The sequence below is a fragment of the Otolemur garnettii genome, unplaced genomic scaffold, assembly GCF_000181295.1.
Source record: "Otolemur garnettii isolate 467f Iridium unplaced genomic scaffold, OtoGar3 scaffold00136, whole genome shotgun sequence".
In the NCBI taxonomy this organism is placed as follows: domain Eukaryota; kingdom Metazoa; phylum Chordata; class Mammalia; order Primates; family Galagidae; genus Otolemur; species Otolemur garnettii.
In genome coordinates, this window is record NW_003852531.1 from 1,562,344 (window position 1) to 1,587,409 (window position 25,066).

The 25,066-nt window shown below is 49.0% G+C and overlaps 1 protein-coding gene across 1 annotated transcript in view; it reads left to right on the forward strand.

Annotated features, from left to right (window-relative positions):
- The window catches only part of SLC24A3 (solute carrier family 24 member 3), a 517,777-nt gene that overhangs the window by 372,861 nt on the left and 119,850 nt on the right, over positions 1-25,066 (forward strand). The window contains exons 4-6 of the mRNA XM_012810546.1: positions 1,550-1,624; positions 6,723-6,807; positions 7,172-7,275. Coding sequence (XP_012666000.1) covers positions 1,550-1,624; positions 6,723-6,807; positions 7,172-7,275 — 264 coding nt within the window. The remainder of the gene's footprint in view (positions 1-1,549; positions 1,625-6,722; positions 6,808-7,171; positions 7,276-25,066) is intronic.

A 25,066-nucleotide genomic window follows, 5' to 3' on the forward strand; every position in this document is an offset into this window, starting at 1 on the left:
ATGACAGCTACCTCAGCAGCATTCTCAGGCAAGCCCTCTCCATATGACAGCTACCTCTAGCAGCTCCAGGCAGGGGTGTGTTCACACCTCATAAGAAGGGATCTCTCCCCCAGCTCTCTTAGTCCCTCCTTGGCTCCTTACAAACCTCTTGCCCCATCCCCACTGTATAACAAGGAATGGGTGTTCTAGTGGCCAACCTGGGTCATATGCCTTGGTCATAGGGACAAGGAGATGTGTGACCCCCCATCCCCATGGGGCTATTCTCAAAAGGAAACAGAGCTAGGAGGTCAGTACTGACAATGATGCCCTGCTGAGGGTGCGGGAACTTGAACCACACTCACTTCCAGCAGAAAGTAACAAGGAAACTCCAGATCAAATTGGCCTCAACAGTGCATATATTAGGAAGCATAGATGCAGAGTGAGCCCTAGTACCACTTGGTTAATGGCAGAGCAAGTGGCCATCATCCGGCCTCAGGTGCCTTCTGACTCTCCAGTCAGACTTCCTCCAATAATGCTGCCAAGGGTGATTAGGGCCCCAACTTCCTCCACCACAGCCAGCAACAGAGAGTGAGAAATGACACCTTTCACCAAGGGTTTTAAAGCCTTTCTTGCTCTTTGATTGGGCCAGCCTAGGTCACATGCCCAGCTCTGAACCAATAGCTATCACTAAGGAATGCTACACACTGATTGGCCTATTGGCTTCTACTCCTGGAGGTAAGGTTGGGGTCACTTTCCATATGGGGCTTGGTGGATATTAGGAAGATGCAGGACATGGAACCTGGGTGGTCAACCAACATGGGATCCAAGTAAGATATCATTAATTAGTGAGGAAGCATGGAATTGGAGAAGGTGGAGAGGGTATTTCTGGCCAGAAGGTAGAATTCCAGGGGATGCCCTGGTCATTGCCAACCAAGATATGGAAGAAAGTTTGCAAGGGCTGTCCTGCAGGGAGCAGTCTGCAGAGAGTGAACAAGTTTGGTTGGAAGTGTTCCGTTGTTTATTTCTTCATTCTACTTATCTTTATTGCCCACCTGCTAAGTACCAGGCCCTGCACTGTTTGCAGGGGATACTGCAGTCCTTGTGTGGATAATGTTCACATCCTTATGGACTTCTAGTGAGGAAGACAGGAAACAGACAAATTAATTTTCCATATGATATACCAAAATAAAAAAAAAAAAGAGCCAGGTAGGTACAGTAGAGAGAAATGGGAGGGAGAGGTTAGAGGTTAACATTTGAGCAGGGACATGAAGGGCGTGTTAGAGGGAGCCAGTGAGACATGTCGGGGGAAGAGTGCTCTGAGCAGAGGGAACCCGGGCAGCAGAGGCCGGGCAGGCATCCCTGGCACATGTGAGGAGAAAGGTGAGGTCAGAGGGGAGGCTGGGATCAAGTCATGCGGGGTCTGTCAGGCATTGCAATGACATTGTCCTTACTCTGAGTAAGATGTTGAATTCATGATAACAGAGAACTTTGCTGAAGCGGCAGCGGCCAGAGCCTCACCCTCAGGGCTCTGCCTCACTCTAACTCTTTCCTTCCCTCTTCTCTCTTCCAGGCCATGTACATGTTCTACGCGCTGGCCATCGTGTGTGACGACTTCTTCGTCCCCTCCTTGGAAAAGATCTGTGAGGTACGTGCCTCATATTTTTGATCTATATGAGCAGGCCAGTGACGGGGCCTGTACCCTGGATTGTTCCAGCCTTCTCATTGCAGTCTGGGGAGTCCTTGCAGGCCAGGAGAGGCAGGAAGGCCAGGCCTCAGCGCACCTGAGAGCCCCAGGCGGTATTAGCGCAGAGCTCCGTCAGTCTGCTTGGCGTTTCACCCCTAGCTTTTCCTGCTCCACTTGGCCGTGACCGATGGTGCTGTTGCTGTTGAGCTCTACTTCCCTGTTTTCTTTTCCTCTTTTGAATCCTGCTCTTCCTTCCCCCCTATCATTTGCTCCATTTCTCTTCTGTTTCCTTCTGCCCCATATCTGGTGACGTATGAGATCCTCTCAGGAGGAGAAAACCCCAGCCACACACCTCCACCACACTTCCACTCTCCATGTATGTGAGAAATGCTCCAAGCGGAGGCCCAGAAGGCACTGAGATGAAAGAACGGCCACAGACATCAGGAAAGTGCCCTGCTAGAAATCATCACCGTGGGGGACCGACGCCAGGCTAAACAGCAAGTTCAGTCCCTTTTATCAAAAAATGCACAGCAGGTCCAGAACTCTCATTCTCTTGCCTCTTTAATCGCTTTGTCTGTTTTGAAATGTAGTTTCCTTTATCTGAGGGCTTTCCATTTTATTTATATATCTTTTTAATTCAGAATCTTGGTTTCAGAAGATGCCTCTTCCAGACACCCCTCCCATCTGGAACCCCAATGTCTTTATGTCAGTAGCTCCCAAACTTTGTGGCCCCCCTTTTCCTTCTCCCTGGACCCCCCTCCAGTATCTGATTCAGTAGGTCTTGGGAATGGGGCAAGAACTTTCATTGCTGATAAATTCTCAGGTGATACTGAGGCTGCTTTTGGTTAGAAACCATGAACTTTGACAGCCACAAACTTAAGCAGTTTCTTCCATATCCTGGAAGTTTGTTGGGGTTTGGTATTTTAAAATAAATAAGCAGATAATCATTCAGCAGTCACCCTAGAGAGGCAGTGGCATAGGATAAGGAAAGTGACGTGGCCCCTGAGTTGCACAGAGGGCCTGTGTGGAAGCCGTTCATCAAAGAGATTCAACCTGGAAGCAGGGTCACCTTAGGTCGTACAGAAGGAAGTATCCCTCACCTGGCTCTGGCGTCACTGGCGACCTCTAAAATACCACCGTTTGGTGGTTTACTCTTCATGCAAAGAAAAATGCTGTCTCTTTCCCACACAACTTTGTTGTGAGTAGCAAAATTATTGTGTTCTAGAAACATAAGAGCTGTTGTCAGCACGTGTTGTACTTTTTTAAGGAAACCTGACAGCATATGTGCCCTTGTAGGAAGAAGCATCAGAAAGCCAAAAACTGGCAAGAAGCAAGGGCTGGCATCAAGCTTTTAACAAAAAGCTTAGAAGGGGAGGAAAAGGAAAGAAAATGTTTCATGGTGGGGGGGTGTTGTTTTTCCTGGGTCCAGGATGTGCCAGAAAGTGGTTTAATTGCTAAAGGAGTATGGTTAGAGTATGTCCATTCATGTCTTGAACCAAGAACTCTGCTGAGTAACTACTGTTATCCCCTGTTTAGAAATAAAGAAACCAGGGCTCAGAGAAGTCAAGCAGTTTGCGCAGGTCACACAGGGAGATGAGGTGGAGTCGTCAGTGGAGCTCCGAGTCTTCAGGCTCATTCCTGCTCCATTATAGAGATGAGCTTGGACCAGGCCATGGTTTTGTCAGCACCAGCTACCCCTCCAGGACCCACACCCATATGTGAGTGGTGGACACAGATGGGCCCCACTTTATCCCGAGCACTCCCTGCTCCCACCTGGACTCTGGTCTCAGGATCAATGTAACAAGACAGGAGAGGTTGCCGGAGCCCGTCCCCTGTAAAAGCAGTGTGGTACCACGGCCCTTAAACAACCTTACTCACTGAGGAAACGTTTTGCCTGTGAGTGGTGAGTGGGCTGAGGCCAGAGCTTACGTATATTTAGAGATCTGACATGTTTACGTCTTCTAAGAGTTGTGGGATCAGTTTTCCCTAGAGTTACGGGTTCTCCCAAGATGAAAAAACTGTGTTGCTGCTTGACCCGGTGGCCTTGAGGGCTTCTCTGCCCAGGACTCTTTACTGCCTTTGCTTTCCCCAATCACCTCTTAGTGATTTGATATTGTGTATTTAACGGTTGCTGGTAGACTAAAGCAGGAAGAGGGGCAGAGAAACTCAGAAGGATATGGTTTCAGCTTTTGTGAAAGCCCAGTTGGGAAAGAACTCCACACTGTACAACAACTCATAGCTTGGAGGTTGGCGGGGGCCAGATTCTCAGTCAGTCTCAAATACATTAAAGCTGAAAGCAGAAAAAAACAATGTGGGTGGTGAATAGCAAAGAAAAGACCATGGGAGAGAGAAAAGGATAAACGAACGATCCAGGGAGCCCAAGGCCGGGGTCAAAGTGCTTAGACTTCACTTTCTCCTTGTGTGAAAATGACAGTCCCGAGACTTTGGACAGCCGGAAGGTTGCATCACAGGACATGCAAGGAAGGTGTCCAGAGTTTTGAGAAATTCTATGACCCATGGCAGACAGATGTGGCTCAGTGACGGGGAAGACGTGGCAGCCCTGGGTGGAGCAGAGGCTGCGTAGGGACAATGAAGCTGAATGAGGAGGGTGGGAGGGCTGTGGGGCCTGAGGGGAGGTTTCTGGGGCAGCAGTGGAGCTGTGACAGTGTCTGGGGCATGGCCCACTTCACTCACTGTAGCAACAAGCTGGCCTCTGCCTGGGCCAAGTTCTGTACCAGCATGTAGGGAGGACACTTGCTCACGCAGCACGACACTCACCAGCTAAGAATGGCAGGCCACAGAGCAGCTCCAGAATGCTCCTTGCTGTGGGCTGGGGAAGGGGCCGGATGGACAATGGAGAGGTGCTAAGATAGCGTGGAGGGAGGAGAGACTGTTTAGGGGATCATCTCCCCGCTGCCCACGGAGAGCCAACACCCAGAGAGGCGGGGTTTATGGCAGAGCTTATTCCACAAAGTGCTAAGTGGAGAGACAGGAGAAATTTCTCAAATCCGCCTCTCTGAGAATTAGGGGGGCAGGGTTTTTAAAGACAGTTTAGTGGGCAGAGGCTTAGGCTGTCAGGGTCTGCTAACTGCTGCTTTCGGGGCAAAGCCATCAGTGCTTTGCTGTGGGCTGCTGCGTGGGGGTGTGGAGGTCAGATGCTGGAAAGCAAGACCTTGAGTGGTGGGTCCAAGACCAGTCGAGTCAGTTCCTTGGCCTGAATGGTCAGTCATTCCACTAGAACACAGGATCTGGAAGATACCTCAAAAACTACCGCTAGGTTCCAAGCAGAGTTAAGAATCTTCACACCTAACCACCAGCCATGCCCCCCAGAGGAGCATTTACACAGAGACCCGCAAGGGGACAATGACTGTTACCAAGAAAACGAGGGGACAGTGGCTGATTACTGTCATCACTTCAGCCAGGTGTGCCCCTCCATGGAGTTTTGGGGGCCCATACACTAGTCCTTGTCCTGCGCCCTTCATCAGTTTGTAAGGGAGGATTCAGAAAGATTTGTGCCTGGGCAGGATGGGAGCAGCCCCTGGGGAGAAGGAGTCTATGGCAGAGCATTTCCCGGAAGGGCGTGTAGTCACATAAAGGCTGAGCTGTGGAGCCAAGGCAGGGAGAGCAGGAGCTGCAGCAGCCCCCGGGCAGCCCCAAATGCCTGGCTGGGGCATTGGGATCCTCAGCGCTCAGCAGGGCACTGGCCAGTGCTCACGGGTGATTCTGAGTCCTAGAGTGGTTGGCGGGCTGAAGTGAGTTAGGGTGACAGAGGGACGTCAGGGGATAGAAAGGAACAAATGAGCTGGATGAAGCAGAGGGGGCTGGGAGGGAGCCCAGCTGGGACAGCCACAGGCCTGTGAGGCTGGCACCTCCTGGTGAGTCTTGCAAACCACACGTGACCCTGTGGGCTCTGTGTCAGGGCCCCTTCCTCACAGACCCCCTATCCCAGGCTCTCCAGCCACACCTTTCAACCTGTCAGTATTAGCACCCCGTGAGAGGCCTAACTAGTCCACAGAAAAGGGATTCAGGGTCCCAGGTCAAAATCCTGGATCAGGGCCCAATGCAGCCAGCTGCTGCCAGGTCCCCCCCGAAGGTGGAGTCCCACACTGGGGCCTCACTGCCCACAATGGCTGAGTGAGGAAGTGTAGCTGCTGGTGCCACTGAGAAGGGGAGGATGTCACCCAAGCCTGTGTCTCTTCCTAAAATGCTGGCAGGGAACGGGCTATTTCCGACAACCAGCAGCGCACTTTCTGGGTCACAGCTGAATGCACAGAAGCTAAACTTGCTAACCAGCCCCTGACCTGTATTTGTCTTGTCCTCTTGAAATCACCTTCTGGTTTCAGAAATGGGGTAACCTGGAGAGTTTGTTGTGTGGACCACATTGCAGGGCCGACATTTTGCTCAGTCCCAAGCCCCTACCTTCACTCTCTCAATGCACCAAGGATGGGGAGTGGCTTTCAGGAGGGGGACCCCTGCACGTCCCTGAAGGCCTCCTAGAATGAAGTTCACAGACTGGTGGTCATGAGCCTTGTTAGCTCAGTACCACCAAATATTGCAAAAATCAGGGCATTTTTGCATAAAAATCTGGATTGTTGGCATCGCTTTTAAAATCAAACAGCTGGCCACTCTGAGGGAGCAGAGCAAGGCTACCTGTAGGAGGTGAAGCCTGTGGTGGCCCCACAAGGCCGCTCCACTCCTCCTCACCATCGGCACAGTCCTTGGGGGCATTTGGCATAGGAATCCCTAGATCTTCCCAAGAGCCTTTAGCTCATGAGGACATTCAATCCCCTCCCTAACCCTGCCCTGTGAGGACAGTGACAGGAGCTTTGGCTCAGCAGGGTTCCTGCAGGAATGGCCAGGCTCTGGGAGAAGGGGAAGGGGCAGAGGAGGGAGAGAGGATGGGAAGGGGAGGGAGACTGAGCCCCAGGCCCCATCGGTCCTCCTCTCACTGAAGCCTCAGGCTTCTCTTCTCAGGGCCTGGGACCTCCGTAGTCATGGTCCCCGCTGTTCCCAGGTGGAGTCCCAGCTCACCTGTGCTTTCTTTGTTGCCTCTCTGTAGCGCCTGCACCTCAGTGAAGATGTGGCTGGGGCCACATTCATGGCAGCGGGCAGTTCAGCCCCAGAGCTGTTCACATCAGTCATAGGTAAGTGATGGACTCAGAGATGTCTCAACTCTTTGCTGTCTGAAGGAAAAATGCGGAGGCAGACAAGTTGTCTGCTACTAATAGGAAGTGGGAACCATAGGCTTAACAGGCAGAATATCAGCCGCCCCTCCACTGCTGCTGTTCCATTTAAGTGATGCTTTTCCTGTGTGTGAGCTTGTGCCAGGCCCAGTCCAGATTGTCCCGTGGGATAGTCTCACATCTGTGGATCAGAAGGCTCCCTCCACACCTCAGCTGTTCCATGTAGACCCTGAGGACACTCTAACATTCATGAAAAGTCCCCCATGCTCACCTTTGAATGCACCTGGCTCCTACCAGAGCGGCTGACGTTGAGTCTGTATTTCAGGAGTCTTCATCACCAAGGGTGACGTGGGAGTTGGAACCATCGTAGGCTCAGCCGTATTCAACATTCTGTGCATCATTGGTGTCTGTGGGCTCTTTGCTGGGCAGGTAAGGCTGACCAACAGCTTCTCTGTGGGGATGGAACATGACCTCTGGGGAGGGCCAGGTGTGGAGCTCAGGAAGGGGATCGTCTTTCTGGAACACAAGCCGCTTCAGGACCATGTGGTCTTAGACAATGGTGCCATGGGACCTCCTACCCTAGGAAGCTAATTCAGCTGGAACTGGGGACTGTCAAGCCACCATTATTTAATCTTCGTGTCTATAAAATCTAGAATGCTCAGCTGCAGATAAACACAATTAAGCACCGTAAAAGATGCACGTTACAAATTTGAAGGTGTCACACTGTCTTTGATATATTACTGATCTGACTTAGAGTAGCCTAAAACAACTTTAGGCATCACTGGCCTCAGTGGACATAGAAGAAATGAGAAAGAAGGAGAGCCAGGAAAACAGATGGAACTTTTTCTACTAAAAGCAATGCATGGTCATGACAGTTTAGGACATAACCTTTCTTTTGGACAGTGGTAGAGCATTTTTTTAATTTTTATTAAATCATAGGTGTGTGCATTAATGCAATCATGGTACAATGTGCTGGTTTTACATACAATCTGAAATATTTTCATCAAACTGGTCAACATAGCCTTCACAGCATTTTTTTAGTTATTGTGTGAAGACATTTATTCTACACCTAGTAAATTTCACATGTATCCTTGTAAGATGCACCATAGGTGTGGTCCCACCAATTACCCTCCCTCCACCCATCCTTCCTTCTCCCCTCCCCTCCCTTTTCCTTTTCCCCTTCTTCTTACTATAGTTTCATAGTAAGACTGGGTACATTGGATACTTTTTCTTCCATTCTTGAGATACTTTGCTATGAAGAATATGTTCCAGCTCCATCCATGTAAACACGTCAGAGGGTAAAGTCTCCATCTTTCTTTAAGGCTGCATAATATTCCATGGTGTACATATACCACAATTTATTGATCCATTCGTAGGTTGATGGGCACCTGGGCTTCTTCCATGACTGAGCAATTATGACTTGGGCTGCAATAAACATTCTGGTAGAAATATCTTTGTTATAATGTGATTTTTGGTCTTCTGGATGTATACCTCAGTGGTACAGCATTTTATTTCTGCATATGCTTTAGCGCACTTTGGGGTCACAAAGCCTTGCTATTCACCTATAGAGACTATCTGTCTGCCAGGGAGTGTCATGGGGTCTGTGGCCTTCAGGAACATCGGTCCTGGGTGGCAGAGGCTGCTGTTCACTGCAGAATCGAAGGCTTGCAGGGCTCCTCACTGTTTTGCCAGCTCTGACATTGACATTGTAACTTCTTCATAGGAATAATGATCTATCTTCCCAGACACCTACAACTCTGAGTATCTTCTAGAAAAAAGAGACTTCTAGAGTCCCATGGAAGCAGCTCCACTTAGAATATTGAGAAACCTGATGATCCTAATCCCCCAACCAGCTGCCTCCATGAGAACAGGTGCTATTTCCAGCTAGAAACGGTTGGTTGGTTTGAAGAGCTAAGGAAAGGTCTGGGCGACCTCCTCCCATGTGCCTTTTCCAGGTCCTCTCACCTTTTAGCAACTGGCCAGGCACCCACACTGCCCATTCTCTGGTGCAGACCCGAGGGTCTCCCTGCAGGACACACCCTGCCCTGTTGCACCCTTGCTGCTCACCATCAGCCTGGTGCCTACCGATTCACCTGGTGTGTTAGTTCCCTCCAGGTGACAGGCAGGTGGACACCTTGAACTCATCAGAAACTGGCTCCAGGGCCCACAGTGGACAAGGTCCTTCCAAGAAAGTGTCCCTGGACAGCTATTTGTGTACATAGTGACTGAGCTCTGCCTAACTTGCTAAATGGAACATTTTCTTGTTTCTCATCTTTTGGGTCCTGACCTCTTGTCTCTGATTTTGTGGACCCATATTATATGTTTATAAAATCTCCTATAAATGTAGTCAGTACCAAAAAAAAGAAAACGAGTCTTCATCTTTATCTTCATTGCCATTTGCACTTTGCTGGCTCTGCCCGACTCACCTCCGCCTCGGGCACCTGCACAAGGCCTTCCAAGATGAACAGTCACACCCGGCAGAAGAGCCTGTTGCTGTTAGCACTCTCTTAATTAGCACTGTCACCATTAGCAGTATGATTATTAGCCAGGCTGTTATTAGTGTTGTCATTAGCTCATTAGTCATTTGTACCTGAAGCCTGATTCAAAAGCAAGCCCAGAGGAGGAGAGATAATGTGAAGAAATGAAACAAGTGACTGGGCAGTGTCGAGTCAGCGCCAGGCAGCTAATTACTTAAGAAGTGGCTTGAATCGTCCGTTAGCAAAGTAGCTCATCCCCAGCTTGGTTTGACACCTGTATAGAAGGCAAATGGCTTCCTGAACTCCAGCGAGTGCTGTTGTCTGGCTCCCCCACTCCCCTGGAAGGTCACTGGCTCATCTCGTAGCCCCACGTGACCACAGTGGGACGTAACAACCCTGACTGGGTAGGAGCAGTCCCCGTGATGATTCTCCCTTTTGACTTTCCTGCCCTGTGCCCACCTGGAGCTTTCCGAGGCCATCCAGCCCTCTTTTGCATGGTTTTGCAGAATCTCTGAAGTCTTTGTAGAGGAAGCAAAATGATGTTTTAGAAAGAATGTGGGCTGGGCAATTGACTGGTCTGTGTTTGAATCCCGGCTTCCCATTTCCTGGCTGTGGGTGAAGTTCCTTAAGCTCTCCAAGCCTCAGTTTTCTCATCTACAAAGTGGGTCTAAGTACACCTTCCTCCTAGTGTTGTCATAAGGGCTCCCCATAGCATGTTCAGCATTAATAGTGCCTGGTCCTTGTGGTAAGTCAATAAAAGTTAGACACCATTACCAACTCTCAGAATATCAATTCCTGGGGTGCTCACCTCCAAATTTCATCCCAAGTCCCTGTGATAATTTGACCAACTAGTTGGTGAAATGTATCTAACAATCAGGGGTGTCCGGTGTCCATAATTTAATTAACAGTCACAGGATACATGACAGAAAGGGCAGCAGTGAGCAGAGAGGTCTTCTCTGTGAAAATCAAAATGAGGAGATGTTGACAGAAAGATGATCTCAGGGCACTGGTGGTTGCTTCTGTGCTTCTTTGGGGGGAGGAAAGAAACATCAGTAAGAAACGAACCTTGCCCAACCGTGCCCACTGAGGAGCCCTCCCAGGCAGTGAGCTGGTGGGGCTGGATATTGGGAATTGATGTCACTAATAAATACAATCGCAAGTCTAGCTTAGCTTTGTTATTTATGTTGATCTGCACTTTCATTTGGCTGGGTGAGTTACCAGCAAGTACCCACGAGCCTCTCTCTAACCGGTGTGAAGGGCCGCCCATGGCCAAAGCTATTACCCATCTGAATCTAAAGCAATTAAGCCATAAGGTTGGAGTTCCTGTCTCAATTAGGATTTTGATGAATTCAGTGTGATTAAATGTCTGCTGTATTTGCAGTTTGCAAACATAGCCACAGCTTTGGTGTTCGCCTGAGGTGCTTTGGGGAGTTTTACGGGACAAGAAGGAAATTGCTTCTTAGAAAGTGGCTTACAGAGAGGTTCTTGGCATCACTGCAAGACACTTACGGGGCTGTGGTCCTACAAATTTTCTTGATCTAAAAACAAAGAATAACAACAAAGAGAAAACACCAAGCTCTTGATGTAACATAATAATGTATATTGCATATTGTAGTAAAAGGACTTCATGCCAGTTTTGTAAATCAATATTCTTATGAATTTAAATCCACCATTCAGAGCACGTTAAGCTTTAAATGCATAACCACAAACAGAAAGTCAACAGTTTAACTGCACGCCAGATTAGAACTTCCATATTCAGGTTATTGCAGGCCGGCAGATGGCTCCAGTTTGTAGTAAAGAGCTCCCGCAGCAGCTCTGCAGGCATCCTCAAAGCATGCCTGATGTTCTGTGGCAGGGCTCACCTAATCTCAGCTGGACTTATCTTTCCAGTAATGCTCGGTCCATACTGGCTCATTTATTCAAACCCTAGCAGCACCCAGAGGTTGCACATCTAGACTGAAACCTGCCTTCATCAGAGTTTTTCCAGAAAAACTCAAAAAATCCTCAAAGCAAGGATTCAGGTGCAAGTAGTTTATATGTATGGTGATCCCAGGAAATACTAGCCAGACAGTGGGGAAGTGAGGCAGGAAAGAGAAGCCAGCCAGGGAAAGTGTGGTAGCAAGAAAGTTACCACTGCAGGCAACTGGGATTTGATTCTCCTGTGGGAATAGAGCAATCGTTTAGAAAGAGAGCTGCTAGGTTATCTCACATAAGTGGCAGGAGAGCTGGGCTGTTTATCCACCAGCTTCTATCACACATTGGTTAAAGGCTGTGCTTAAAGGATATTAATTCCCCAGCATTCAAGCCTGCTGGGCACAGATGAGTTGAATTTCGAGGCCCAGAGGAGGCACCCAGGCAAAGAATTATAGGGGCAACATTTGGAAGGACATGAAATGGCAAAAGTGGGGAAATATGATTCACTACAAACCCAGACTAAGGCTTTAAAATAAACCACTGTTGAGTCTCACCTTCAGCTCCCCTGGATAAAACAGAAGCATTCATATTAGGCAGACTATTAAGAGTGGGGCGAGGTGACTCATGCCTGCAATCCAAGCATTCCGGGAAGGCCGAGAAAGGAGGAGTGCTTGAGATCAGGAATTTGAGACCAGCCTGAGCAAGAGCAAGATGTGGTGGGTACCTGTAATCCCAGCTACTTGGAAGGCTAAAGCAGGAGAATTGCTTGAGCCCAGGAGTTCGAGGATGAGAGTGTGAGCTGTGATAACACCACAGAACTCTACCCAGGGCACAGAGTGAGACTCTGTCTCAAAAACAACAACAGAAAGAGTCTGGGCCAGGACATCTAGCATTTAAGGAATTTCTTCTAATGTTAAAAATAGCAGCTACTATTTTTTAAGCTTTTCCAACACAGAAGCAGCATACTAGATGCTATAGAAATATTTGTAGAAATACACTGCCTGAGGTCCCCCTGCCCTGGGCAGCCAGGAAGGAATAGGAATGGGGGGGTATTAAGAAAAGACTGTGGGGCCTCTCCCCACATCCAACTCTGCTTCCCTGGCTGCCCACGCCCTCATGCCTCTTTCACCCTGGAAAGACCACACACCCTGTCCACCTGAAGTGGCAGCACCCTTCCCGCCCTGGGCAGCGCCCCCAGCCCTCCCAAGCTCCCAAGTGAGGTTGCACATTACCTGCTGTAAGGAGTGGAGAGTGTTGGCAGATGTGAACCTGAGAATACAGGTGTACTGATGAGAAGAACAGACGAAACACCTTTGTAACAACAGCAACAAAAACATGCCCACTGAGGTTTTTGTTTGTTTGTTTGTTTTGCAGTTTTAAGCCGGGGCTGGGTTTGAACCCACCACCTCCGGTATAGGGGGCCTGTGCCCTACTCCTTTGAGCCACAGGCACCACCCTACCCACTGAGTTTTAAGACAGTATTATCCTTATTTTTAGCAGAGGAAATGGCAAAGGGGATTCATTATCCCCCAAAGGGCAAGGGTTCTACCTTGGGTGGTTAAGACTGAATTTGTGCCTTGACCATCTGCCTGGGGCTGTCTGCCTGATTGCCTCTGGTAGTTTTTTTCTTAGCCATCCCCCCACCCAGGCCAGGTCCTGAGAGGGTCCCACTCCTGATCATCCCCTGGCAGAAGCTGTTGGTCTCAGTCCCAGAGCCGCCCTGAGATCTCCTGCCCAGCCCTGTGCTGCTGTGTTTGATCACCTCTGTCTCAGAGTCACACCTAGATTGGTTCAGAGGCTTCAGTTTCAGGTAACAAAATATCCCAACTCTAAATGGCTTCTTACATGAGGGAAATTTACTGGTGTCTCTGAAAACTACAAAGGAAGATGGGCATCAGATATGGTTTGAGCAGAGCTTCCGCCCTGTTGTGGGCCTCAGATACATATACCGCATGTCCAGGAAAGAGAAGCATGTGGCCTTGCCTACCTCATGCCCAACTCCTGACAGCATCATCAAACAAGAATCTGATTGGGCCAACCTGGGTCACCTGACCATCCTGAACCCATCATGTGGCAAGGTTAACCAGAGTTGGTCTGCGTTAATCTTGGACCTCCTACTCATTTCTCCCTTCCCTAAAACAAAGAATTTAACCAGTTCCACTGCCAAGTGCCCAGCTTTCTAAAAAGCAGAAATAAATGACTATAGAACAAGCCTGTTGCTGCCTTGGTGGCTGTTTTCTCTGGGCTGGCATAACACAATAATAAAAGGCACACAGCTCCATCACAGGCCTGTGTGCAGACATACGCTTTCATTTCTTTGGAGTAAATAATCCAGGATTGGAATTACTGGTTGTGTGGTTAGCGTGTTTGTAAGAAGCTACCAAACAGCTTTACAACAGGGCTAACCCACTTTGTGACCCCACCAGCAGATTGTGGGGCTCCAGTCTCTCTGCAGCATCACCCACACTGGGCGTTGCCCGTTTCATTTTGTTTTGTTGTGTTTTAATTTTAGACATTCTAGTGAGTGTAAGCAGCCCCTCACTGAGACATTTGCATCTCCCGGACAAGTCATAACATTGAGCATCTTTCCACGGGCTTCTTTACCATCTCCTTTGGTGAAAAGCCTGTGTACATTTTCGCTCATTTGTTAATTGGGATTTTTCTCCCTCTTGAAGCATGATCTAAATCATCACACTTCTGGGTTCCTCTGGTTCCTCTGCCCAGTTTATTTCCATGACCTGATCAACAGAGTAGGGCCATTAGAATGACCTGGAGCAATCATGGCCATGCTTTTCATTAGTTCTGTTGTTGCATTTGGGTTTGTAAGAGAAGTACTTAGAAACAGAACCCTTCCGTTGTGTGGGAGAAAATGAAGCAGTCATTCCCCTTTTGTCTGGCAGACCCGGTGTAGCTGTCACTGAGACTTGAGGTACATTGTTTCAGAAACGTGAGGATGAACAGTTTGTTCCATGTAATTAAGTAACATGTTGCTCCTTGAAAGTGAGTTTCGGCTCAGCGCCTACAGCTCAACCGGCTAAGGCGCCAGCCACGTACACCTAAGGTGGCAGGTTCGAATCCCCAGCCCGGACCCGCCAAACAACAATGACGGCTGCAACCAAAAAATGGCCAGGCGTTGTGGCGGGCGCCTGTGGTCCCAGCTACTTGGGAGGCGGAGGCAGGAGACTCGCTTGAGCCCAGGAGCTGGAGGTTGCTGTGAGCTGTAATGCCACGGCACTCTGCCCAGGGGGACAGCTTGAGGCTCTGTCTCAAAAAAAAAAAAAAAAAAAAAAAAAGTGAGTTTCAAGTGCCCACATCCTTGGAAAAGGTGTCCTGGGTGACAGACTATCAGTATACCAGCAACCCAGAACCTTACAACCATCACAACTGAGCACCATCCCAAAAGGGGAGTCCATCTTTGGGACACAAATGTCATTTCTTTCCATGACACAATGTCCCCCACATTGCCTCCTATCACAGAAAGTGGATCTTTACAGGATCCCCATGGTAAACACAGTCAGAGGTATAGACTGTGGACCACCAGGCCCCGCTGCCCCCACAGGCAGCTGCACCTGAGTTAAAGGGTGACCACGGTGAGGGCAAAAGCCCATCTGCCTGGCAGATGCTTGTTTTATTGACTCTTCTCTCTAACAAGTGCATCTGTGGTGCTGACCTGCACCCTGCACTGTGGCGAAGCTACGCATGCTGGGGTGGGAGCTCACTTGCTCTCCCCGGTGACCCTCTGAGGGGAGCACTGTTGACACAGACCAGGAATGGATGTGCTAGGAAGGTGTTGAGACTCAGAGAGGTGAAGTAAGGTGCAGTCACAGAAACAGTGATGGTGAGGTGCTGAGGGCTGCAGGGGCCCAGCCGGCAGTGCAGACATGGTGGGTTCTCTCTCCAGCCCCACTCCCAGAGTCAGTTTAGACCAGTGGCCTTGCCCGCAGAGCCTCATGCCATTCTGTGCTGGCCTCACCCCTCCTTCACAGTTCGGCGCCTAAAATCACCCACTAGGAAGGCACAGGGGCAGGGGCAGGGGAGGTGAACAGGGGCGGGGGGGCTAGGCAGGGGGGCCAGCAAATGCCTCCTTCACCCCAAGCTGGGATGTGCATGTGACTTCTGCTAAGCTCACATCCTTCTGGTGGAACCTGGCCATCTTGACTGCCCACATCCTCTCCTGAGCCCCATGAGAGCTGCCAGGTGGGCCCAGGTGGGCCCAGGCAGCCCCAGCCCTTAGCACAGAGACCCATTCCCACCAGGCTGGCCCTGCAGGAGCCAGCAGGGCCTCATACCCAGTGAGGGAGCTGAAGAGTCCCCATGTGTGGCCTTCACACTCCACCCTGGACAAAACATCCCTGGAAAGCATCCATGATAAAGGAGGACGCAGAGCATCAGCAGGTCACAAAACGTACCTGCAGCTAGCAGAGGGCTGCCGCACCTGTTCCTGCAGCGGAGGTCTCCAGAGCCCTCTTAGCTCTTGTCAGCCCCACACACCAGGCACTGTGTGTGCTGTGACTTACAGTCTGTGCGCAACTAGCTGCAGTTCAGGTGTTCACAGCACAAGCTACAACCAGCACCTGAGCCCTGAGCCCACTCGACATGTCTTTTCACAGTGATGTTAATTAAATGTGGGCTGTCTCTGAGTCAGCTGTGAATTTAAAGCCGGGTAATAATCCACTCATTTTGTCCTGGGGGAATGAATATGTTTACACAAATTCTTCTTTGGACATTAAGTTCCCCCACTGATTTAGCAGATGTTTACTGAGTGCCTTCTGTGTCCCAGGCACAGGAGAGACACCGGGGGACAACTCCCTTCTAGTAGTGGCTGCAGGATGATAAATGTCCAAGGAAGATGACTGATTGGTAGTGAGGTGGGTAGGTGGATGGGCAGATGGTGTACGGAGATAGAGAAGGATAGAAAGATATTAGGATAGTGGGATAGAGGGACAGAGAGAAGATATATCAGTGCTATGAAGAGCAATAAGGATGCCGAGAGTTGGGGCACATGCGTGAGAGAAAAGTTACCGTGTCATAAAGGGTTTCCAGGGAAGGTACCTCTGCAAGGGCTGACGGTTTAATGAGGTGAAAAAAATACTACAACATTCTGCTCTTGAAGAAAATGGCACCATTTAAAATGTAGACTGTGGTTCAGGTGTTGGTCTGAACATGAGTCACTCTGAGCAGAAGGAAAGTGCCACCCCAGCAGACATACAGCCGTTGCCCCCAGGAACATGGTGAAATGCTGGGCTGCTGGCCTCACAAACTCGAGTAAGAGAACAGCACGGCCAAGGGCAGCAAGAGGAGGTGTGTGCAGCGATGTGCCTAGCCATACTGGATTCATGCCATGGCTACAGAGGTGTAGGGAGTCTCTTTTTTGCCAAGGGAATGGTAGTATGAGGCTGGGAGCCCCCAGGAGCCCAACCAGTCTCTGCCTGTCCCCCCAACCCTGTCTTCACAGCACCCAGAGAGTGTTGGCACCCGGGTGCTGAGTGTCGGCACTCAGATGCTCTTTGCTGAGGGCCTGGCTAACTGGGAGCTGTGAAGGAGCCTCAGTGGGTGCATAGGTGGTCAGATAGACACACAGACGGCAAATCATACTTGCCACCAGTGCACAAGGTGAATTAAAACAGCAGAGACTCTGGGTAAAACTTGAGACATAGTCATGAAACAGTTACCGTTCCGTGTGGGTGGCCCTTCACTGACTGGGAGGTGCAGGCACAGGGCACACAAGGAAGGGTGCCTGCCCCCTGGAACTCACAAGCCAGTGGGGAACACAAGCAAGGAGCACGTGAACCAGCAAATGACCAAGGAATAGAAAACAACAAGTCCATGAAGGAAATGCACTGGGCAATGGGATGGGGCGACAGGTGGGGAAGGTGGAGAGGCAGCGTTAGCCAAAATCATGAAGGCAGCTCCACGACGGTCTGGGAGAAGACAGTCCCAGGTGGAAAGAAGAGTGGGTGTTCAGACAGGAACAAACCTGACTTGGTTGACAGTCTTAGAAAAGGCCGTCTAGAGCCTTGTGAAGGAGGTGACTATGGTTCAGAGAGAGCATGGAGGGTACTCACAGTGAGGGTTTGGGCACAATGAGAAGCCACTGGAGAGTTTTAAGATGTAGAGTGACATTATGAAATTTATATTTTTAGAAAAGGACCCTACTTGGGCAAGATGGTGGCAGGAGGACCAGGTAGGAAGCCTGGGGTGAGACTTAAGTGGAGTTTGAAACAATAAAGATAAAGAAGCAGGACCAGGCACACTGGCTCATGCCTGGAATCCTAGAGCTTTGGGAGGCCGAGGCAGGAGGATCACTTGAGGCCAGGAGTTGGAGACCTGCCTGAGAAAGAGTGAGACCCTGTCTCTACCAAAACCAGAAAAAATTAACCAGGCGTGGTGGCTCGCACCTAAAATCCCAACTACTTAGGAGGATGAGGCAGGAGTTTGAGGTTACCATGACCTAGGCTGATGCCACTGCACTCTAGCCTGGGCACGAGAGCAAGACCCCCTTCGTCCCCCACCAAAAAATAAAAGAAAAAGATAACAAGAGGAATGGCTGCCGACTTTGAATATTTTTTTGGAGTTGACAAGAAGCTTTGCTGATAAATTGGAATTGAGAGTAAGAAAATGAAATAAATCATGAAAGACTTTAGGATTTTTGTCCTGAGCAATGCAGACAGGTTAAGGATTATTTGTTGTCTGTGCTAATGAGTACAAATTGAGCAGTTAGGAAAGCTTATTTTCAGAGAGGAGACAGCCTACTACCCAACATTCTGAAGTCCACTATTGTGTGTCAGATCCAGAAAGTCGGTAGGATCTCCAAGTAAATGGTGAGATTTCATTTTTTGAATTAAAAGTTTAACAGCTGTGTGTCATTCACCTCACTCCTGCCCTTGGAGCCATCACCCTGCTGGTGGCACTTGTGAGGAAAGCCCTGATGGGCTCCTTCTGGGACCTCAACTCAGTGACACCTACGTCCTGGGGCAGCCTCAGTCTCTGGGAGTTTCACATGGGCATCTGAGAGCTCCATAGACCCCTGGAGGTCATAGTTTCATACATGGGGATATAAACAGTTGAAGGCCACAGCATTGACTGGCCTGTGAGTTGACCTGTCATATTCTCGGTCCCTCCTTTCTCCCCTGTCCCTTTTACTGCTGAGATAGAGTTTGAACAGTTTTTCAAACCCTAATGGGTCTTCATTCCAGGTTCTCTGAGCCCCTGACAAGCCACACCTGCATTCTGTGGGGTTCTGGTCTGAGCACTCCTGGACACAGCATGGTGTCTGCCCACTAAGCATTCAGGCACCTCAGGGGGAGGACGGTACCTGCTGAATGTGTGCACCTCCAATTACATGTACACTAACTTCTCTCCTTTTCCAGAGAAAAGAAATCAGTGTGGAATGGTGGTTGGCAGTGGGTATTTCTGAGGTTGTTTGCCTATTCTCAGTGCTCGTGCATCAAGTGGGCTCCATCAGAGATGGACTCCATAAATAGTTCAGAATGACTTCCTATTTGTGACCAAATCCTTCCTGAGTCTGAACACCTGTTTGCCCAGCAGGCTGGCTGTTGTCAAACCACTTGGCAGTTGTTTGAAAGCAGAAAGTCTTTTCACCACTAGAAGAAAGGTTTCCTATTGCTTTTAGAGTCTGGGTACATATTTTCTCTTCTGTTTTTTTATTCCTTAAATTATTTGTTCATTTTGGAACTAAGTGTGCTATCGCAAACCTTGGGGCTGTGTGTGCACATAATCCACAAAAAGGCTGTGCATTCCTGGGGTGCCAATGTGACTGTCCCAGTGCCTCAGTTCACACTGAGCCTGGAGCATAGAACAGCTGAGCAGTGGCCTCTGTCGTCTCTGGGTCTGCACTGAACTGCACAACTCACAGGTCTGAGCACAGACTTACAGGGACCATGCAGGGCTCCAAGGCCACTATGATATAAAGGGCAGCAGGGGTCTCAACAGTCCCCAGACAGCACCAGTGTGGTCCAACCACTCATTCCATCAGTGAGTATTTTCTGAGTGGCAGCTCTAGGGCTTGGGGAATTGGTGGTGATCAAGACGGCACAGGTTCCTGTTCTCAAGACACTTATGTGCCAGTGGAAGGAAGACAGGTGGGTTGGCAAGAAAAGTAAATCAATAAGATCATTTCAGATAGGAGTGGTCCAAAGAAGTTAAAATCGGGCAACGTCAGTGGGGAAGGGTGTCTGGAATGGGACTGTCACAGATGGGAAGGAACAAGGAAATTTGGGACTGATATCTGCCTGGGACAAGGAGGAGCCACATGAAGACCTAGAATATTCCAAGCAGAGAGAACTGCTGTGAAGAGGCTCAGAGGCAGAAACAGAGGGACTCGGTTAGGAGAGCAGAAAGGGGCCTGTGCTGCTGGAGGTGCATGGGGGAAATTGGAGGCTAGACAGTGTTGGCAGGGGGTCCTAAAGGCCCTGATGAGGGGCTGGATTGCAGTCAGAACAATCAATGTGACAAGAACTTAGAGTTCTTGAAGGCAGGGCTCCTGGTGGATGCCACAGAGAGAGGAAAGGAGTTAGAAATCAGGTGTCAACGTAGATCTTCAAGGTTCTGAACCCTGAAGATCAGTGGTTCTCAACCTTACTAATGCCGCAAGCCTTTAATATAGTTCTGTGGGTCACGACCCACAGGTTGAGAATCACTGTTCTAGATGGTCCTGAACACGCTTAACGCCAAGTAGGCAGAATCTACAACATGACCATGCATGGGTCGCTGGAGCCCTGGAGAGTCTCCTGCAGTTACTCTCGCCCCCCCCCCCAGGATCTCTGTCTTCACCCCAGAGCACCCCATTCCCTCAGCCTTTGCTGCATTCCTGAAAGATTATGCAGATGGCTAACATAACCACCTTATCGTTTTCTTGTTCCAAATCTTGTCCTTTTTCTTCGACTCTCAGCTGGTGACAGTTTTCATCAGCTGGCCCTGGGCTCTGGTGTTTGCCACACACCCCTGCCGTGTCCCCAGGGAGCATTCTCCCTCCCTTCCCACACCCTGTGTTGGAGCGCTTGGTCTGACCATGGCTAATGCTATTTTCAGGTACAAGAGTTAAATTTGAGAAGACAAGTGTGGGTGCTGAAATATTGAAATTTGGTTGGACTATCTTGTGGTTTATTATGAACAACAGGTTGGAATATTTGAAATTGAGACTGTCCAGAGGGAGGCCACTTGGTTCTTCCATAGGATGACCAGACGTCTCGCTTTTGGCAGGACAGTCCCGATTTTTAACAATTTGTCCCACATCCTGCAGCATTTTAAAAATTTCCCGATTTTTGGAAAGAATGCACGGTAAGCTAGGGAACAGCAGGAGAACGGGAAGGGAATATATGGTTTTTGGCTGCTGAAAAGGTTAATGTCACTCCATTTGGGAATGAAGAGGTTAATGTAACTTCATTTGGAAATGAAAAGGCTAATGTAAACTCCCTACTCTCCTCCTGGGCAAGGTTGCCCAGGTGGAATCGGTATCAGAAGGAGACTGGCTCCCTCCCTCGCTTCTAGGCAAGGACAATTAGCTCGGAAGGAGCCAAACTGTCTGGAATAAACAAGTAGCCTCCCCACCAGAGTAAGGTGACCAGACGTCCCACTTTTGGCAGGACAGTCCCAATTTTTAACAATTTGTCCTATGGCCTGCAGCATTTTTAAAAAGTCCCAATTTTTGGAAAGAATGCATGACAAGCTAGGGAACACGGGAGAACAGAAAGGGAATATACGGTTTTCAGCTGCCATGTGGCTATTTTGCCAGGATATAAGTTTTATATTACTTTTGTTAATTTTATAATGTTAAACTTTAATAATAACAATTGTTGCGAACTGATTATGGAGAACTGTTTATCAAAGTTTGCATTGTTGTCAGCCCCCCCCCGCCCCCTGCCCGTCAATGGTGTCCTGCTTTTCCAATGTTAAAATCTGGTCACCTTATTCTTCCACCTTCCACACTTCAATAGCAGCTCACAGGAGTTTCTTTTGAATTATAATTTCTCAGATTTCTATTAAGATTGAGTTTGTCTTTCTTCCCAGACTCTCTTCATGGTACTTACACTGAGTGTACACCGTGGTTTTATAGCTTTCCCCAGAACAGTTGGCCTACACCCTAAGGAAAGGGGGCAGGTTTGTTGAGAATGACACACTGCACCAAAGACACCGCAGCTGGGAGGTGGCTCACACCATAATCCCCACCCTCAGGGAGGCTGAGGCAGGCGAATCACCTGAGCTCAGGAGTTGCAGACCAGCCTCAGCCAGAGCAGGACTCCATCTACTAAAACTAGAAAAACTATCCAGGAGTTATAGTAGGTGCCTACAGTCCCAGCTACTCAGGAAGCTGAGGCAAAGGGATAGTTTGAGCTCAGGAGTTTGAGGTGTGAGGTACAATGCCACAGCACTCTACCAAGTGTGACTAAGTAAGGCTCTGCCTCAAAAAAAAAAAAAAAGACAGAGAGAGAGAGTGCTCCGTACTGCACAGAAGGCATTGCATTGGCCACATGCAGTGGCTCCTGTCTGTAACTTAGCACTTCCAGCAGCTGAGGTGGGAGGATCATTTGAGGCCAGGAGCTTGAGTCCAGCCTGAGTAAGAGCCAGTCTCTACAAATTTTTTTTTAAAATTAACCAGGTGTAGTGATGCATGCCCATGGTCCAAGCCACGTGGGAGGCTGAGGCAGGAAGATCACTTGAGTCCAGGAGTTTGAGGTTGCTGTGAGTTATGATGACGTCACTGCACTCTGGCCCCAAGTGGCAGAACAAGACCCTGTCTCAAAAAAAGAAAAAGAAAAAAAAAAGGATTTCATTAATTTCCTTGTTTATTTCTTATAATGTTGAAATTTGAAAATGAGGACATTTGGCCAGTGTAGTAGCCAGCCTTGTATTCAGGCTTTCCCCCTCCTACACTGAACAAGGCTGATCCGTGTAACTATAGTGGTGTGTTGTATAAATCTGGTGTGCAGTTTCCCAGGCTGCTGGATCACTGGCTCCAGGGGAAGAGCAGCCATGGTGTGAGGACATGGAGCAGCTCCGGGGAGGAGGCTTCACGGTGGGAGACCTCCTACCCGCAGCACAAACTTACAGCCATGTGAGTGAGGCAACCAGAAAGCGGACCCTCCAGCTCCAACACGACACAAATTACTGTGGTCCAAATGAAGATCTTTGTTGCAGTCTAATGAGACCTGGAACACAGCTAAACCCCTTCCAAATTCCTGTTCCTCAGTAACTCCATAAGATACTAAATGTTAGGGGGCAGGGGTCCCTGTTCCCCGAACTCAGTTGACTTGTTTCGATTACTCGGTTGAGCTAGAACATTCAGCCGAGTGACCAAAGCAAAGGGAGCCGAAAGTGAAAATAGAACCAGAGCAGCGCGGACGGTGCGGATAGAGAGCAAAAGTCACCTGCGCAAGTTTCAGGGTAATGAAAAACAAAGAGAAAGTTCAGAGCACTTCCGAAGAGCTGGAAGTGGGTTCCCCTCGTGAAGGAGAGAAGGGGAGAGAGAAGAGAAGCCAAGGGCTGCTGAAGGGTAAATATTCTTGGTTTGGAATCGGCTACAGGTCTCTCATTGGCCTCTCTCGGTATTGCCCTTTTCTATTGGTCACTGGTTACCTAGGTTACTTCCCACCCACATTCTCCGGGGCCCTACAGGCTTCCGAGTTCAGCAGGTGAGGTTTTCCTCTCACCCACTTTGAAGCCCCTTAGTGTCCCTTCTCAATAACCATTTATTGTTTGAAGTTGCTAAGTTTAAGAATACTTTGTTATGTGACAGTAGGTAAGTAATACACTAAAAGTCGTCCCCATCTGATAAAAGAGAAAGCAAATTCCAAAATAACAGAGACTTGCCAGAGTGAGGCCCACACCTCTTTCTGGGAAGTCCAGCTCTCCCCTTCTGGTATTGCTGCCTGCAGCGTCTGACTTCTGATGAGCAGACCGTACCGGGAAAGGCACCAGGCCACACTGGCTTCATCTCTGTCCTAGGAAGGTCCAGAACCTCAGGAACTCCCGGAGAGTGCAGGACCATCAAAGACCAAGTGAAGAGATGACTTTCACCGTTTGTATGAAGTATTGGCTCGATCAGATTTAATTCAAGCTCTGTGCTCACCCAGCTCACCCCCAGCTGCCTGACGTCTAAAGGCCTTTCCACTGTGTTTATTTCCAGTTCTTTCTCTTGTGACTTTCTAAAATTACTTAAATCCACTGCCTAAATAACCTGTTTTCAATTAGAACTTCTACTAAGCTTTCTCTACAAAAGAGATTTTTTTTCTTTTTTAATAAAATGCAACCTTGCTGCTAGAACATAATGGCAACGCATGAGTTTCTGAAGCTAAAACCAGCTGGTGGTTCGGATTCCTAGCAAGGTGTAGTGGCTGCCATTAGGAGCAGGCGTCACCCCAGCAGCATGCAGTGTGGACTCCAGCCGTGCTCGCTGGTGCAGAGCCACAGCAGGCACAGTCTTCCTCTGCAGAGACGCCCTTTGCAGCAGAAGCCTCCTCTTGTTTATCCGTGGAGTCTCTGTGACCTAATTTTTCAACATCTTCTCCAGCAAGTCCTGACCACTGAATTTTTAAGCTTCAGTTTTCCCCACGAATCAATCCATTGAACTTGCCAAACCAAAAGAAAACTAATAAAATGTAATAACATTGGAAAGAAAAGCAAATTATACCTATAAGCCTCCTTATTCTCCCCCTCACTCCTCTGCTTAAGAGGTTTATTGGGACTTGAAGAGAAGAGGCTACAGCTCACGTGTCCTCCCTGCTCTGGATGGCCACACCCGTGCCACACCTCTGATGCCCTAAATTCCTCATCTGGAAATTGTCATTCAAAAAGCCTGCAAGCAGCTGGGCATGGTGCTTCATGCCTGTAGTCCCAGCACCCTGGGAGGCCAAGGAAGGTGGATTGCTTGAGCTCAGGAGTTCAAGATCAGCTTGAGCAAGAGTGAGAGATCCCCATCTCTACTAAAAATAGAAAACCTAGCCAGGCGTAGTGGCACACACCTGTCCCAGATACTTGGGAGTCTGAGGCAAAAGGATTGTTCAAGCCTAAGCATTTGAGGTTGCTGTGAGCTGTTATGCTACAGCACTCTACCATCTCTACTGTCTCAAAAAAAATCCTGCAAGCCCTCAGCTTAGACCTCATGATGTCCCCCAGAAGGACTTGCTATTTAGCTAGGGTGAGCTGCTCAAAGAAAGTTGTCCAATCTAGCCTCGTCCCACACTTCTCTCCCTGGGGCCTGTTGCAGCACGATAGCTATCCCCGGGGGATAACAGGGTCCCAGGGTCCGACCTGCCCTTTGTGTTGCTCATGAACACACTTATTATGATCTAGCTACTGCCTGCTGAGTGCTTAGAGGCTTCCAGTATGGGGAAGGGTGACTTAGATTGTTCAAATGAACTTCCTTTACAGCAGGAATGATTCTGGTTGCCACTGACTCAGGCAGTGCCCTAAGAGGTAATAGCAGTTGGTATTGACTTTATTTTTTATTCCATAGCTTAGGGTATATGGAAAATGTCTGATGCTGAAATACACAACCACAGATGTTTTGCAGGGAGGGTCAGGTGCCAGTAAAGCTCAGAACCTTTCACTAAATTTGAATCTGCTCAAATACTTGGCAAGAGATATTCATCTGACTTTGATGAGTGCATTTTTGGAGCCCAAGGAAGTATTTTCCTCTCCATCCATAAATGTACATGGGAAGCATTTGTGCCTCCCCCATGGGCAGGTAGGAGGTCAGCAGGGACTTGGAGGGCTGAGGATGCAGAGGGAAGGAAGCTGGGCAAGGTCGTGAACCGTGGACGGGTCACCATGCATAGAAGGAAGCTGGGCAAGGTCGTGAACCGTGGACG